This window comes from Monodelphis domestica, chromosome 5, assembly GCF_027887165.1.
Source record: "Monodelphis domestica isolate mMonDom1 chromosome 5, mMonDom1.pri, whole genome shotgun sequence".
Taxonomy (NCBI): Eukaryota; Metazoa; Chordata; class Mammalia; order Didelphimorphia; family Didelphidae; genus Monodelphis; species Monodelphis domestica.
This window is the reverse complement of record NC_077231.1, coordinates 130,425,174-130,440,415: the sequence shown is the minus strand read 5'-3', so window position 1 is coordinate 130,440,415 and position 15,242 is coordinate 130,425,174. Positions and strand designations below refer to the sequence as shown.

The window sequence follows — 15,242 nt, the reverse complement described above, 5'->3', positions numbered from 1 at the left end:
ATAAATATGTTATATAAATATAAACAAAAATAGAAAAATGATGAAAAAGGTTTTATTATATAAGAGGGAAAGACTCGATGTTATACATAATGATATTTACCGGTTATTGCTTGATTTCCTCTTGAAGTTTCAGCCATAGTTTCATAAGAAATGACATTCCCTTCTTGCTTGTTGACATTGGCTATTTCCTTTTCTTCTGAATTGCCTTCAGATTTATGATTTGTGATTGGAGCCACAATTTGGGGGCTAATGAAAATAGAGTGACATTTCAAAAACTGGTTCTAGATTATGTAATAAACCTAAATACAAAAACTGAACTTGCAGTTATTTTTATTTTTACCTATAAGAAATATCATCAGACATTTCTTCTCTATCCTTTTGCTTATCCATTATTTCTTCAGAATTCTCTTCACTTGGCTCAGATTTGAATAGTGATTCACAGAATGAGTTATTGTCAGTTTTCAATAACTACAGAAGAAAAATTAAATGTTGTCTTTAAAAGCAGTCTTAAATACAATCACATACAAATATAAAAAGTAAACCCCCCCCCACATCAATAAAATTAGGGCTATAGTAAAATATCTTCCCTATGAAATCATGCATATTGCTATCTATAAGCTTTTCCATAACACTGAATTGCATAATGGGCTCCAATGATTTTAGGTCCATAATGATATTTTAAAACATGCATTAAACTGTAAAGTCACATTCAGGAAGGGTATCACTGTAAAGTTCTTTCCTAGTCTGAATGCCTAAATTTCAGAGTTGCTTTGAAAGTGGCTGAGATTACATGGCTTCATTATTCAGATGACATGGCTGTGGGAATCTTTCAGAAATATTAAGTAGGGAAAGACTGTATGCAAGGGAACCAAAAAGCAGGGTACTGAAACAATTCAGGTGAGAGGTGATGAGGGCTATGATTGGGTGACTATAGCATAAATAAAGCAATGGATGCAAATCTCTGAGACGTTAATAAGGCAAAACCAGTGAGATTTGGCATTTGATTGGACATGGGAGTTGGGGATGATTCCTCAAGGTTAACTCAAAACTCAAGTTTAATTTGTAAATTTAATGACTCGGAGGATGCTGGTGACCTTGAAAGAAACAGAGAATCAGCAAGAAGAGTGGTTTCAGGTATGGTGAGTTTCACATGCATGTGGGATACCCAGCTGGAGATGTCCAGCCATGTAGCTGGAGATGATGCGGGACACAGGAGCACAGGAGACATGAAGTCTGGATATGGAAATATGGCATGTATGGATGGTAGTTAAAGCTATGGGACTCAATGAGATCACCAAGAAAGAGTTATAGGAGACGGACCAGGATGGATTGACCCCAAATGTCAGCTCCTGCTTCCTATGAGTCTGGACTCCTGGACCTTACAGGAAATATCACTCAGAATCATGAATACTGAATCATATCTACTAATTCTGGGAACCTGGCAAATCTCCAAAATGAGAATTTGCAGTCTAGATACTGATTTTGATCAACAGTGGGAATTCCTTTGAGCAATTAAAAAAACCCAAACAAACCACAGATCTGGTTAAAAATAAACCATTAACCAGCGGAGGGTAATATCTAGGGGAAAGAGGACTCCAGAGTCCAACCCTATAGAGAGGTTAAGAAGGAGAAGAACTGCACAAAGGTAATAGGATTTAGTAGCCAAGAGATAGGGGAGAGGTGGGGACAAGATGCCAGATTTCAAGGAATTAGGAAATGAGACTGGATGTGAGATAAGGGGGTAATAATTGAGAGTTAAGAGCTTCCTCCCCCTCCCCCCACCCCCAGAAGTCTAGTTGTAAAAGAAGAGAGATCCTAATTTTTTGAGAGAATTGTAGGATTAAGTGAAGTGTTTTGTTTAAATTTGTTTTCCAACTTTTAAATTAAAATTGCCAGGTATTTCCCTTTTTGTCCCAACCCACCTCCATAATAGAGAAGGCATCATTTGACCCTCCCCCCCCCCCAAACCCATCCTTGTCTTGCTTGAAAGGATGTAGGACATTTGGCAGTGTTTATAAGCAGCAGGGAAAGAGCCAGTATTTAAGAAGCATATGAAAATCAGGGAAAGAGGGGATGACCAAAAGGGACACAGAAGGAATTTTTCTAGGATTCAAAAGGGATACATGTATATGATTTTTTTTCAGTCAATTTTTCAAGTTGGGAGAAGAGGATGGATAGAAAGTAGTTTTGAAAAAGAACTGTGGGTTTTACTGGATTTCAAGCTTCTTCTGAGGTGAGATATGGTAGTCACAAAAGCTAAAGACCTTTCAGGAAGCATTATGAGAGCCACAACTTCCAGGAATAATGATTCCCTTGTAATGTGCCCTGGTTAGACCACAAATGTTCAGTTGAGGGCAGTAGAGTTTAAGAAATCTTCTCTCCCCCCCCCCCTCCCCAGAGCAATTAAAAAAAATTATTTTAAAATATTTTTTCATGTTTCCATGATTCATTTTCTTTCCCTCCCCTCTATAAGAGATCTTTCAGAAGAAGGCAGCCAGGAGGTAGAGAGTCTCCAGTTTATGCCAAATGAGGAGCAGTAATAGAGAGTTTTTAGTATGGAAAAAAGGTGACTTATGAAAGAAAAGATAGCCCTTCAAATAACTAAAGATAGGTATCATATAGAATGGAAAAAGATACTCCTCTTTTTGGTTCCAGGGGGCAATACAGAGTGAAAGTTGCAAAAAAGACAAATTTAGGTTGATGTATGAAAAATTTTGTAATATATCAAGACATCCCAAAGTGGAATAGATGCTCTTAGAAAGCATTGGAGGACTTCAAGTAAAGATAATTAACCATCTGTCTAATGTACAGTAAAGGAATGCTTGATGAGTTTTGGTTGGTAAGAAAGAAGGAAAGAAAAAAGCATTTATTAAGGTCTTACTATGTGCCAGGTGATTTGCAAACAGTGCCTCATTTGATCTTCAGAATAAGCATCTGAAGGTGGATTCAATTATCATTGCCATTTTACATTTGAGGAAAGTAGAGAGATATCATATAACTTGTCCATGGTTACATAGAAAAGTATCTAAGGTTGGACTTGAAATCGGGTGTGCCTTGACTCCAAGTCTAGTGCTCTAACCACTGCATGCTGCCAGATCTAGATGACCAAGTGAGGCCTCTTCCAACTCTTGAGTAACTGTGAAATAGTTCTGATTTTAATATTACGGTTGTTAAGCACAGATTATAAAGAATAATATTGTTATGAAAGAATCAGTAAAAACAGTAAGAGGATAAGAAAAGTTTTTAGCCACTTGAAATTTATGGTTATCCAATGAAAATATGAGTAGAAAAAACTTTGCTAACAGAAAAAAGAGAGAAAATTGGAAAGGCTAAAATAAAGTTAGGAAAAGATATCTGAGATCTGAAGTAAGGGATGGAAAAACAGTGGATGATTTGGAAGGTAATGGAATTAAAGACAGAAAAAGTAAATTTTTTATGGTTCATCACACAACAAATTTTGTTTTCAAAATTGTCACCTTTAATGCTTGGATATTTTCCCTTTCTAAGTACCTCTACTCAAATTAACTTTGTACCTCTTTACTGAAATCCACATCCTGATGGTCTATGTTGACAGTTTCATTTAGTTGAGCTACTTCTTCTGCAGAAGTTTCAAGGTTTGGTTTAATATTGTTTTCTATATTGAGGTTCTCCAGTTCCTTAATGTTACTTGAAACCAAATCATCCCTCTGATTCTGTGTAACAAATTAGACATTTACAGATTCACAAGGGATACATATTACCTATTCACATTACAAGGCACATCTAAATTTTCCCAACATAATCCTAGCTCACATTGATTTGTTCTGAAATGAGCAGTCTCTCCAGCCAAGAGTCTATAATAAATGAGTAGAGAATCTAATGTAAATAACGCAGAATTAAAAAAAACAACAACTCATTGTTTGTTTTTGTTTATAGTTATTCAATTTGGCCACTTTTGGTGGCTGACAGAAATAGGCAAGCTTATTTAATCCTTAATCTAAAGTACAAAATCCTTTGGAAAAGGAAAATCAAAGAATATCATTTGCATCAATTCAATATCTTATGGTATTTTATAAATTAGATACTAGCAACATTTAACAAGTAGAAACATTTCCAGTAAGAGGAAATAAGTATGAAACCAGCTAATCTGTTGAAATTCAGAGGGACTATACTACATTCAGGAAAAACTAAGCTATATAAAAACTTTTCACTCAGAACAGATGTGATTATAAGTTCTAGTAGGCTCACTGTACATCCTTGGGCTTATGATGATTGAGAACAAAGATAAGAATGTTTGGAAGGTAAAAGTAAAAATATGAAATATAGAGAAATTAGAAGGTTAGTGAGGCAATAAAGGCAAGACAAAGCAAACAATATCTGAACAGAAGTAGAATATTTAGAAATGGGAAGCCTTTTACTGTCTCTTGCTACACAGCTCAGATACAAATCAGAGCTTTTTAGAGGGAATAACAGGCAAAATATCGACATTATATATTAGCATAGAATTTGTCAGATTTAAAAAAGTAATTTCATTCATAAAAGACCACATGGCATGGAGGGGAAAGCCACTGGATTTTGAGTTCTTTTTGTGCCGCTTTTCATCCCTACCTGACCATGGACAGATCATTCATTAATCCTTTGTGTAGCTTTTCCCCCTCATCTGAAAAAGGATATGGATCTAAATTCTATTATATAGCTTTGTAATGAATTATATCGGGCCCGTCTAAATGAATTGTTATACTACAACTAACAAAATTTTTCTTTTACCTGGATCACCCTGAATGGATTATCTCTGCAAAATGATGGACTCTGAAGGGGTGATTGGTCTGAAGTTCCAATGATAGTCAGTCCTTTTTTCTTCTCCCTTAGGCAAGCTTGTTGGCGTCTTTTTATTCTTTCCATTTGTTCCTCAAGAGTCATACGAGGTCGAGTGCTTTCAGCCAAACACAGCTGTTCTACAGCACTTCTAGGCCTTTCCTTGAAATAATTTTTTTAAATATTAGGAAAAGAGAAAAGAACAGTTTTTGAAAAGCATGGCTAAAAGACATTTCATGTCTTTTAATTTATTAGTCATAAAACCAATTAATTTATAAATAAATACATGAATAAAAATAATATTAAAAGAGTAAGGACATTAAGGGAAATTGATCATTTTATATAAATCAAGCTTCACAAGCCCAGACTGCAGAGGTTGCCAGTGATTTCATCTGTCTTTCTGTCCCTATAGAGAGGTCATTTATGTCCCTACTTGGTAAACACAAATACAAAAGACAATAGCAAAACTCTACTACTACCTAAAACTCAACACTAAGAGAAACCAGAAGACTAAGGAGGAAAAGACAAAAAGCGAAGAAAGGCCGTACCCTGATATAAAGCCAAGAAATTTGTTTGCTGAAAACACAGTTAAAATCAATATATGTTGTTTTTATGGCTGATAAATGATACAAACACTCCAAAATGGTTTTTAATCAGTAGTAAAAAAGGTATAGAAATATTAATCAAAATAAAGGAAATTCCATTTTAAAAGCAAAACAGAATAGCAAAAAGTCCAGAGACCAATAAAATTACTGATTTGTATTTCCCTTGTCAGATGGGAAAAATAATTATGAGAAATGAGGCATTTTAAAAAATCTTTGGAATGAACATTTATTACATATATAATTAATAATTAATCATTCAATTTTTTTAAAATAAAGGAATATCTTGTAAATTTAAGAGAAGTAGTTGTCTTTCTGGTCTTGAAACCAGAAGACCTTCAGTTCAAGTATTGTTTCTGACATGGACTGGCTGTGAGACCCTGGGTAAGTCATTTACAATTCCAGTGTTGTAGGCAACTCAGAAGGACTATAAATTGTAGGGATAGTGCTGATCAACACTGGTTGTTGCATTATATGCCTTATTTATGTATATTTATGCAATAGAAGGCATTTCCTAAACTGGGAATATCCTACATAAATGAAATTATAGACCCAGAGCCTGTCTCCAATCCTATTTTAGAAATGATTACTGGGAATACACTTCAACTTTTTCAAAACATAATACAAAGCTGTTGAACTGGCCTCCAAACTTATTGTAGTTTTATATTTTTTGGTCCACTTTAAATCATCAAAAATTAATACTTCTTATAATACTTGAGTAGACACAAAAAGGAAAAAAATAGTGAAAGATCTGAATAGGAAGAAATCTAAGGAGGCAATTTGTTAAATAAAGTCTGCATTTCTTTGAAGAATAAATTTAGTTTGCTTTGAAATAAAGATATGCAAATTCCAGTTACTGCCTGGGAATATAGCTATTTTTAGTCTTGAGATAGTCTTTCCAAGAAACACTTTTAACTTCAATTCCCCTTGAAAAACTGCAAAAGGAAAACTCTGAATCTCATACTTTAACTGGTAACAAGAAAGTGAATTTAATTATTCTGTTGTTGTTGCATTTGTAGGCTGAAAACAAAGCAAATAATACTTTGTATTAGATGTAAGATAATATTCATTAGTCCCCTGTTTGATTTTTTTTTTTTTGGTACACTGGCAAAATTAAGGAACCTATGAATCTGCTAGTTTTACAAAGAACAATGATAGAGAAAGAAAAAGCCTTAGGGTAACTATCTTCAAATCAGTATCAAATTTTTTAAGTAACAGGATTAGAGAAACATGACTACTTTATTTAATTATGGCAATCTAACTTTTGTTTCAGAGAAACATGACCACTTTAGTTTTGATATGTGATGTAACAATGATTTATAATCTAGTTTAATAATATGGGAATTAATTATATAGATTTTCAAATTTATTTTTCATTATTTTATGCCAGCATTACTGGTAGAAAACATGTTCTTCCTGGAGCAGTGGTTCTTCACTTTTTTTTGTATCATGGACTTCTCTGACAGTGTTAAAGCCTGGGAATCCTTTGCTCAGAATGTTGGTTGCGTACATTTATAACTGACGGAAATACTATATTTCAGTTAGAAGCTAGGGAAAATAAAAGATATAATCAATTATTCTTTTCCTATCCAAGATCACAGGCCTCTGGAAATCTATCTACAGAGTCCTTGGGATTCTGCAGACACTATGTTAAGAGCCTCTATTTCAGAAGAACCAATCCAGATTTTTTTGCAACTCCTAATTCTGAAATCAATCCTATATCAAATGAGATAATATATGTAAAGGTCTTTAGAAACCTAATTATTATATACATTCCATCTCATTTGTTTACTTTTCACTATGTTTTCTGTTTATTTCATCATTGTAATCCTGAGCATATAATGGGAGAACTTACAAAATGAGAAATGTGGTGTTAAGAGCCAAGGAAAGTAAGCAGATACCAAGAGAGTTACATAAGTTGCCCAAAATTAGTTCCAGTCAATGGTACTGAATGAAATATGTTCCTGAGATTACTGAAAGAATTGGTGGATATACATACTTGAACATGATTTTATATAAAATCATGTTCAAGTATGTATATCCACCAATTCTAACCAATTAAACACACACACACGTGTATATGTCTATATCATCAATATCAGAATCTATCTTAAAAGGGCAATTCAAATATAATTTTAAATTTATACTTCTGCAATAGTTATAGATGAGCACTTGAAATAAATAACTGAAATAAAATGTTGGACCTACAATCATGTCCCTTTTTTTATATTTAAAAACAATAGCTGGGCATTAGACTGGTCGCTTGGGGGAAGGCTGCCATCCTGGTCTACACCAGGTAGCTGCTTTTGGAGTCTCAGGGTTCTGAGAAGTTTCCTTGGCATTATCCCAGTGTAGGCCTCCCAGGCCTTCCAACCAGGTCCTTATCTACTTAGCAGTCAGTTAGTATTACAGGCCTCTGGGATTTTCTTTCCCCTAATTTTCCTATCGCTTCCAAGTTTTATGGTGAACATCTAAGAATGGTTCTAGGAAAAAGCTTTTTCTTACTTGAGCGGAACCCTTATTAGATGTACAAGTCCGGGTAGAGGGTAGTGGTGGTCTAAAATGGCCTCAGGGTGCAAGGTGGGGGCTTAGGGCAGCCGTCAGCTATTGGGATACACCAAGAGGCTCACATCCCCTTTAATGGATAATGAATTGACTATAATTCAGAAATACTGATGGATATCTTTTTTCTTTTTTTTTTAAACTAAGAATGAGGGGGTAGCTGGGTGGTTCAGTGGATTGAGAGTTAGCCTAGAGACAGGATGTCCTGGGTTTAAATCTGACCTTAGACACTTCCTAGCTGTGTGACCCTGGGTAAGTCACTTAATCCCCAAATGCCTAGCCTTTACTGCTCTTCTGCCTTGGAACCTATACACAGTATTGATTACAAGACGGAAAGTAAGGCCCCCAAAACTAATTAATTAATTAAAATTAAACTAAGAATGATAAGTTTTATCTTAGTTCTATGTGAAGAAAAAAAATTTGTCCATGAAACCAGAGAAACAATAACTTAATTTTGAATAAGAAAAGCTAAAGGTTACTTTCTGTGATTTCCCCCCTATTAATTGTTTTTAAAATACCGTTCTTATATCAGTCTTCTTAGTTTTCCTTAAGGTTACATAAGATGCTATTGTTGAAGACTCAGGCATTGGCGATTTGGTTCTGGGAGGTACAACTCCAATAGGAAAATGTGAACCTAAAAAAAAAAAACACAACAAAAAACCAAATAGCAGCAATTTCTAAAAAGCAACTCTCATAAAGATTGACTTTTTTGGTAATACTAGGATTTCAGATTTGGCTGAAAAAAGCCAAGAAAAATGCAGTAGCCAAGTACACTATTATATCTATTTTATTAACTAATGATACAGATATAATTTGGGGCTACCTTAGAAGCAGATTAACTGGTTTGTCAATGGGAAGCATAAAAATCTGATACTTTATTTTCTTTTTGGGTCAAATTGGTTAAATTAGGATTTTTGATTTAAGGCTTTATAAACTCCTTCCACTCTCCTATAAACCTTTTCCACACTCTTATTAATCAACAATCACTGAAAAATCAGCGCCCAGGATACAGAACAGTGCTTTGGTTGGTCGTCTTTCATTCTATCAGCCACTAGTGTGCTGCAATAAGTGTAACTCTGTGATACAGAATTAAGATATATATTTTTAAAAGCCCCTTGATACAGTGAAGATGGGATAAATAAACTGCAATATAGAGGGAGACGACCGTATAGTATTGATTCTGAGATGGACAATAAGGGTTCAAAAAAAAAAAAGAATTAGTAGCTAATGCATTTTCTAAAAAGCATATAGTACCAGTTACTATACTATCATATTTCTAATATCAATTGCATAAAAATAATTGCATAGATTAATATTTATATACATAGTAAACTTTAAAAAGTGCTTTCTCAAATTATGATATATTACTTTTTTTATCCTCACAAAAATTTTCTAAGGTGTATTAAGTAGCATGATACTTATTATTTATATATGGAATTTGTGACACAAAAATGCTGTGATTTTCTTTTGTTCAGAGCTAATTTGATGCCATGAATTGTCTACAATTTGGAAGAGATGAGGACCCTGAGATCTTCTGGAGTTAGGGGATTCCCCGAGTCCTCTTTGGCCCATCAGTTAAATAAGATCTATAACTAGAAAATAAAAACAATTCAAAGACTAAAATACATTTACCTAGCCATTCATTAAGTCATTAGAAACTCAAAGAAAGAAGTGTCACACTTTATGTAATGTTGGATAGACAAAATATATGCCCTTATACTTTGTACAAGTAGGTTGTCACAGGGCTAAATCCCTAAAATAGTCTTTAACAGCTGCCAAATTATTTTCTTCTGAATGAAATGATTTTGAAATTATGGAGTAGAAATGTATATAACAGGTCTCTCTTTTGAAACATATATGTTCTATTACTTAGGATCAATTTGTATTACACAGGGAACATTTTCTGGAGCAATGAAAATCTAGAAGTAGGGTTTCTTTGCCTTCTTTTTTGTGTGATGGACACCTTTTGGAATTCTGGTGAAACCTAGGGATCCCTGTTCTGAATAATGCTTTTACATAAAAAATATTTTAAAAAGTATGAAAAAAACAAGTTTGCAATTCCTACAATTCTTTTGAAGACATTCTCTTCAATCCTCATTCCATCAATATGTCTCCTTTTCAGGCTCCATCCATTAAATCAACTTATCTCTTATGATGATGGGAAATGGTTTACTTATTTACACAAAGTGAAAGGATGACTTGTATGCAATGGTGTCATAAGCTTCTAGAGGGATGAAACTATTTTATAAATGACTTTATTCATGTTTGCTGATAAACCAGTATAAGGCAATGCAGAGAAAGCAACAATTCTTCTATTGGGGGCTGGTTGGGAGGTGATTGAGGCTTAAGGGTCTACATCTATTTGAGCAGAATATACTTTCAACTAAAATCTCCCCTCACAAAGACCTATAATTTGTATGTAAGTTGGAGCCACTATTATATAAAGACGGTAGGTGCCCATACCAACCAAAGAATTTTCCAAGTACCTTTCTTTCATTTTAATATTATATATGTACTATATGGTAGAAAAAATATCACTGTGACTAATATTAAAAGACATAGTTGTACAGAAAAAAGTAGAAAAATTAGACAGTCACCTTAACATTTAAAAAAATATAACTTGGGAATTTGAAATATGCCAGCTGATTTTCCTCATTTATTTTATTGACTTCTCTAAAAATATCCTTAAAAATAATTCCCAGAGTTGAATTTAAAGGCCCAGATACTAATAAAAATAGGAATAAATGTTTTGTGTAAGAGGATGGAAAAATATTTTCTAAAGCAAGTGTGACTAAGTATATACCAAGTTAAATTTAGATTATAGACTTTTTAGCTTTAAACTGTGAAAGACAAAAGCTAACAATAAGTGATATCGGGATTAATAAGGAAATTCCCATCAGTACTGAAAATTATATTGACATAACTGTATAAAATTTAAAAGCTGACCTTTAGTTACAGATTCTATTTCAGACACAGGTTCAGATTTTTCTTCACCATTAGATTCATCAACTTCTGCCACAGTTGTTAATTCTGGTTCACTCTTGTAAAGTCTATAATCAGGACCCTTTTAAAGTCAGAAAAAAATGCAGATTAGGAAAACTAAAATTTTTCCTTCTACTGTTGTTAATTTATGAAATCTCATTTTAAATTTGGTAAATTAGGTTGCTAGTTTTCCCTTTAGAAATTTCTTAAACAGGAGCTATTTTAAACAAAACACTTTTGAAAATCTACATGTGATGTGAAAGAAAACAAACATGAAGGAAGATTAAATTTCAATCTTACAAACTTTTTGTTTCAAAATTAAAATAAGTATTATTTTTCTCATCATGATTCTATTTGACATAATATATACTATATGAATAGTGACTGAACTTCTAAAATTATCTTATCCTTTTTTTAAAAAAATTTTTAATAACCCATTTCTTCTGTCTTAGAATCAACACTATGTATTGGTTCCAAGGCAGAAGAGCAATAAGGGCTAGGTCATAGGCATTAAGTGACTTGCCCAGGGTCACTCAGCTAGGAAGTGGCTGAGGCCAGATTTGAACCCAGGAACCTTCTGTCTCTAGGCCTGGCTCTCAATCAACTGAGCAAACCAGCTGCCTGTCTTGTCTTATCCATTTTAGAAAGTAGTTACATGTTATATACTAATAAAGTCCTAAATTTCAAAAACCCATATAGCTACAGTGCCTTTGACATGTTTTGCCCCTTACTAGTTTATATTTCTTTCTTTTATTGATCCTTTCTCCTTGCGTATCAAGTTTTACTTTTAGAGGTTGAATATCTAAATCTTGACTTTCTCAATAATTCTGGAAGTCATTCTAACTTCCTATGCTTCATTTTCTAGTCTGAGGATAGAAAAATGTATCACTGTAGCCCACCCTAGTCGATTTTAATTCTGCTATTAAATAACACATTTCAAAATCATTAAATAAAGCTTTTCTGTATTTAAAAAAATTTAAGCACACAAAGATGAAAAACCAAAAATGTAACAAGCAAAAATGATAAAAATGGAAAGCAACAAGAAGTACTGCCTAAACTGAGCTTACGATACAAAACAATTCTTCAATAGCAAAAGAAAGTGATTATGAAAAATCAAGAAGATGTTTGTCACATATAATTCTGTGGCAATTGTAGCCGCTTACACAGTGAGATCCATTTCTTGGATATCCTTGCACTTGGTACATCTTCTTTTCTTCAGGCAGGTGTACTGGGCCCCTGCTATAACAGAGCAAGGAGCTGCTATCACTGGGCAGAGGGGGGATTATGGGAGGCTGCTCTGTAAAGTCATAGGACCAAGGAAGTGGAGGACGAGGTGGGACTACTTCCTCTTCCTAAAGATTGTAGAATAGTCACCTTATTTAGATGAGCATACTGTGTTAAGAGAATCTAACAAACTTTTCAATAGCAGAATAGCTTTAAAATAAGTATACTATGTCTCATCAGCTTTAAATAATGAAAGGGACACTGTCAAAATCACATGTAAAAAAGATCATTATGGTCACTAAATCAAATTGAATTAGAAACCATATCTGGTTTGCTCAGGACATCTGAGGTCAGCACTTTTGTATTTCCATTTCACTTAAAATTTTACTATAAATCCAAAGGATCACTGTGTATTAAAAGTTGTTATTTAGCTATGAAAATAGCAGGACATTTTAAAATTTCTAACTATTGAAGATTGTATTCACAAAATACTAAGCATTTTTTTTGCAATGTAAAATTGGAAGCAATTTAATTATGTTGACAGTATCTCTTTATAGTTATTATTTCTTTATGTTATGCACAAAATACAACTGAATCTTGATCTATGAAAACATCATAAAACAGATATAAGAGCTTACCATAGAAGAGTGAAATTTGGTTAGTTTACATGATCAAGAAGTTAAATCCTACCTTTCCAGGTCTGAAATGCATGAACCAACCCAGATTCAATTTTTCCAGGTAAGGATTAGGGAAGTTGGAAGGGGAACTATTAGTTGTTAAAATTAAGATATTATCAACATAGCTTTAAACATTAGTCTTGTAATGCCTAATGTAACTTCAAAATGAACATAGCAACCCAAATGGAATATATTTTAATTTTTTTTTAAAGTATGGAAAATACTTGGTTTCTTTTTATACATTCTTCAATTTGCATTGAGAAATTAAAACAGTAAAAATCTTACCTCATTTTTATACTTAACTGCTGTAAAAGTCTTTGATCCCAACATACCTATTAAAATGATTTTTAAAAATTATAAATTAGGAAAACTAATTGCAAAATCTCTTTTCAAATCCAGAAGAAAAACAAAATATTATGCTACCATTTACTTACATTTAGTCATATTGTTGCTTCTAATGAACTAAGTTAATGAAACACAATTATATGTTTCATTCATTTAAAATATATCTTTGGTCAAATGTCAGCTATTAAAAAGAAATCTATTTACCAGCCTCTGTGGTGCCTCGATGCTGTTTATGTTTACTCAAACCTTCCATGACATCTTGAATTCTCCAAAGTTCTTTCTGAATCTGTGCACGCTGAATGCCAGCTGACTCCGTCTATTAATAATGATATTATATATTAATTTACAGAAAGGAAACTTGGAATTAACAAAATAAACAATAGTAGAAATGTATTATAATTTAAATCTTTTAAAAAAGAATGGCAATGAGTTTTTTTTTTAAGTTCTAGAACATGTTAAGTCATACACAAAGGAAGAAAAACACAACCAAGACACTGAATAATTCTTAACATTTTAAAAGATTCAACACTGGGAACTAGAAGTCAAAGAGAAATAGTATCTGTCCTCAAGGAGCTTACATTTTACTGAGAAAATCCAATATGTAGACAAATCTATTTCAAGAGGAATAAGTGTTGGAAGGAATCAGGACAAGTCTTGAGAAGGAAAATGCACATGAACTGTGCTTTAAAAAGAGGCTAAGGATGCAGAGCTAGGTGACAACTTGTGTCGTGAGGAGGGAGAACATGGAATGGAATGGGTACAGGCACAATACACAGAACAGTGGAGAGCTTTAAATGCCAGATTGAAGAGAAAGGAGGCAAAAGGGAAGCAGCAAAGATTCTCGTGTGTGCATAGGTTTGTGTTGGGGGTGGGGGTGGCAGAGGGAAGAACTGACAGTTGTTACAAAAAACATCACTAATAACAAAGTGTTTTAAAATCGCCTTCTAGGTAAGCATATAGTCTAGTGGTAGTCTCTCAGTGACCGAGAATGACAATTGCTTTTGTGCGTTTTCATCTATTGATGTACCCTCATGAGGCTTCAGAGTCCAAAGGCTGAGGCGCAGAGTTGTGGCACATGGGGCCTGGGAGGCCAGTTGTTACGGGAGGTGCGGCTGTGGCCTAGTGTTGGCGTTCACGCGCAGAGGCAAGATGTCGACGTTGCTCATCTTCAAAGGTGGCGGCGGCATGGTTAATGTGGGCTCGCCAGCTGCTTCTGTCAGAGGCAGCGAGTGCTAGTTGCTTTGGTGTCATGCCAGCCCACTTCCAGTTTGACTTTAGCTGATCCTTGAATCTTTTCTTTGGTCGGCCTTGTTTCCCGAGTCCAGCTGACAGTTCACCGTAGAATACCTGTCTTGGTATTGGCTGTGGGTCCATGCGGATGGCGTGTCCAGACCATCGTAGCTGGGTTTTGAGGACCAGGACTTCGATGCTGGTGGAGTTGGCTCTGTCGAGGACTTCCTGGTTAGTGATTCGGTCCTGCCATCGGATCCTCATGATTGACCGGAGGGAGCGTTGGTGGAATTGCTCCAGCTGTTTCATGTGCTTCCAGTACAGCGTCCATGACTCACAGCCATACAGGAGCGAGCTGAGGACCACTGCGTTGTACACTTTGAGCTTCATTGCAGTGCTTACACCTCTGTGTTGGAGGACTTTGCAGCGCAGCCGCCCGAGTGCCTGGCTGGCCTTTTGGATCCTGGCATTGATCTCGTGGTCTAGGGATCCGTCGTTGGCGATGGTGCTGCCCAGGTACTTGAAAGTGTTGACGTTAGAAAGCTGCACGCCGTCGATTGTAATGCACGGCTGGTTCGTTGGCCTCCCTGGTGCAGGTTGGAACAACACCTCTGTTTTGCTGAGGCTGATCGTCAGGCCAAACAGTTTTGTTGCGGTGGAGAACCTGTCCACAATGGTTTGGAGATGATTTTCTTAATGGGCCATGAGAGCACAGTCATCTGCGAAGAGAGCTTCCAGGATGAGTCTCTCTGTTGTCTTTGTTTTTGCAGTCAGGCAGCGAAGGTCAAATAGTAAGCCATCCAGTCAGTATTTGATGTAGACACCC

The 15,242-nt window shown here is 34.8% G+C and overlaps 1 protein-coding gene across 29 annotated transcripts in view; it reads right to left on the bottom strand.

Moving 5' to 3' along the window:
* The window catches only part of PLEKHA5 (pleckstrin homology domain containing A5), a 179,151-nt gene that overhangs the window by 7,273 nt on the left and 156,636 nt on the right, over window positions 1-15,242 (bottom strand). For 18 of the 29 annotated variants that reach the window (XM_007503558.2, XM_007503562.2, XM_056799316.1 and 15 more), the window contains 9 exons: window positions 13,391-13,502; window positions 13,127-13,173; window positions 12,104-12,292; window positions 10,905-11,022; window positions 8,477-8,592; window positions 4,747-4,956; window positions 3,534-3,692; window positions 341-468; window positions 101-246 (listed from right to left, as the gene is read on the bottom strand). In XM_007503558.2, the coding sequence (XP_007503620.2) occupies window positions 101-246; window positions 341-468; window positions 3,534-3,692; window positions 4,747-4,956; window positions 8,477-8,592; window positions 10,905-11,022; window positions 12,104-12,292; window positions 13,127-13,173; window positions 13,391-13,502 (1,225 nt within the window). The remainder of the gene's footprint in view (window positions 1-100; window positions 247-340; window positions 469-3,533; window positions 3,693-4,746; window positions 4,957-8,476; window positions 8,593-10,904; window positions 11,023-12,103; window positions 12,293-13,126; window positions 13,174-13,390; window positions 13,503-15,242) is intronic. The other 11 variants (XM_007503566.3, XM_056799328.1, XM_056799318.1 and 8 more) reach the window with 1 other exon arrangement.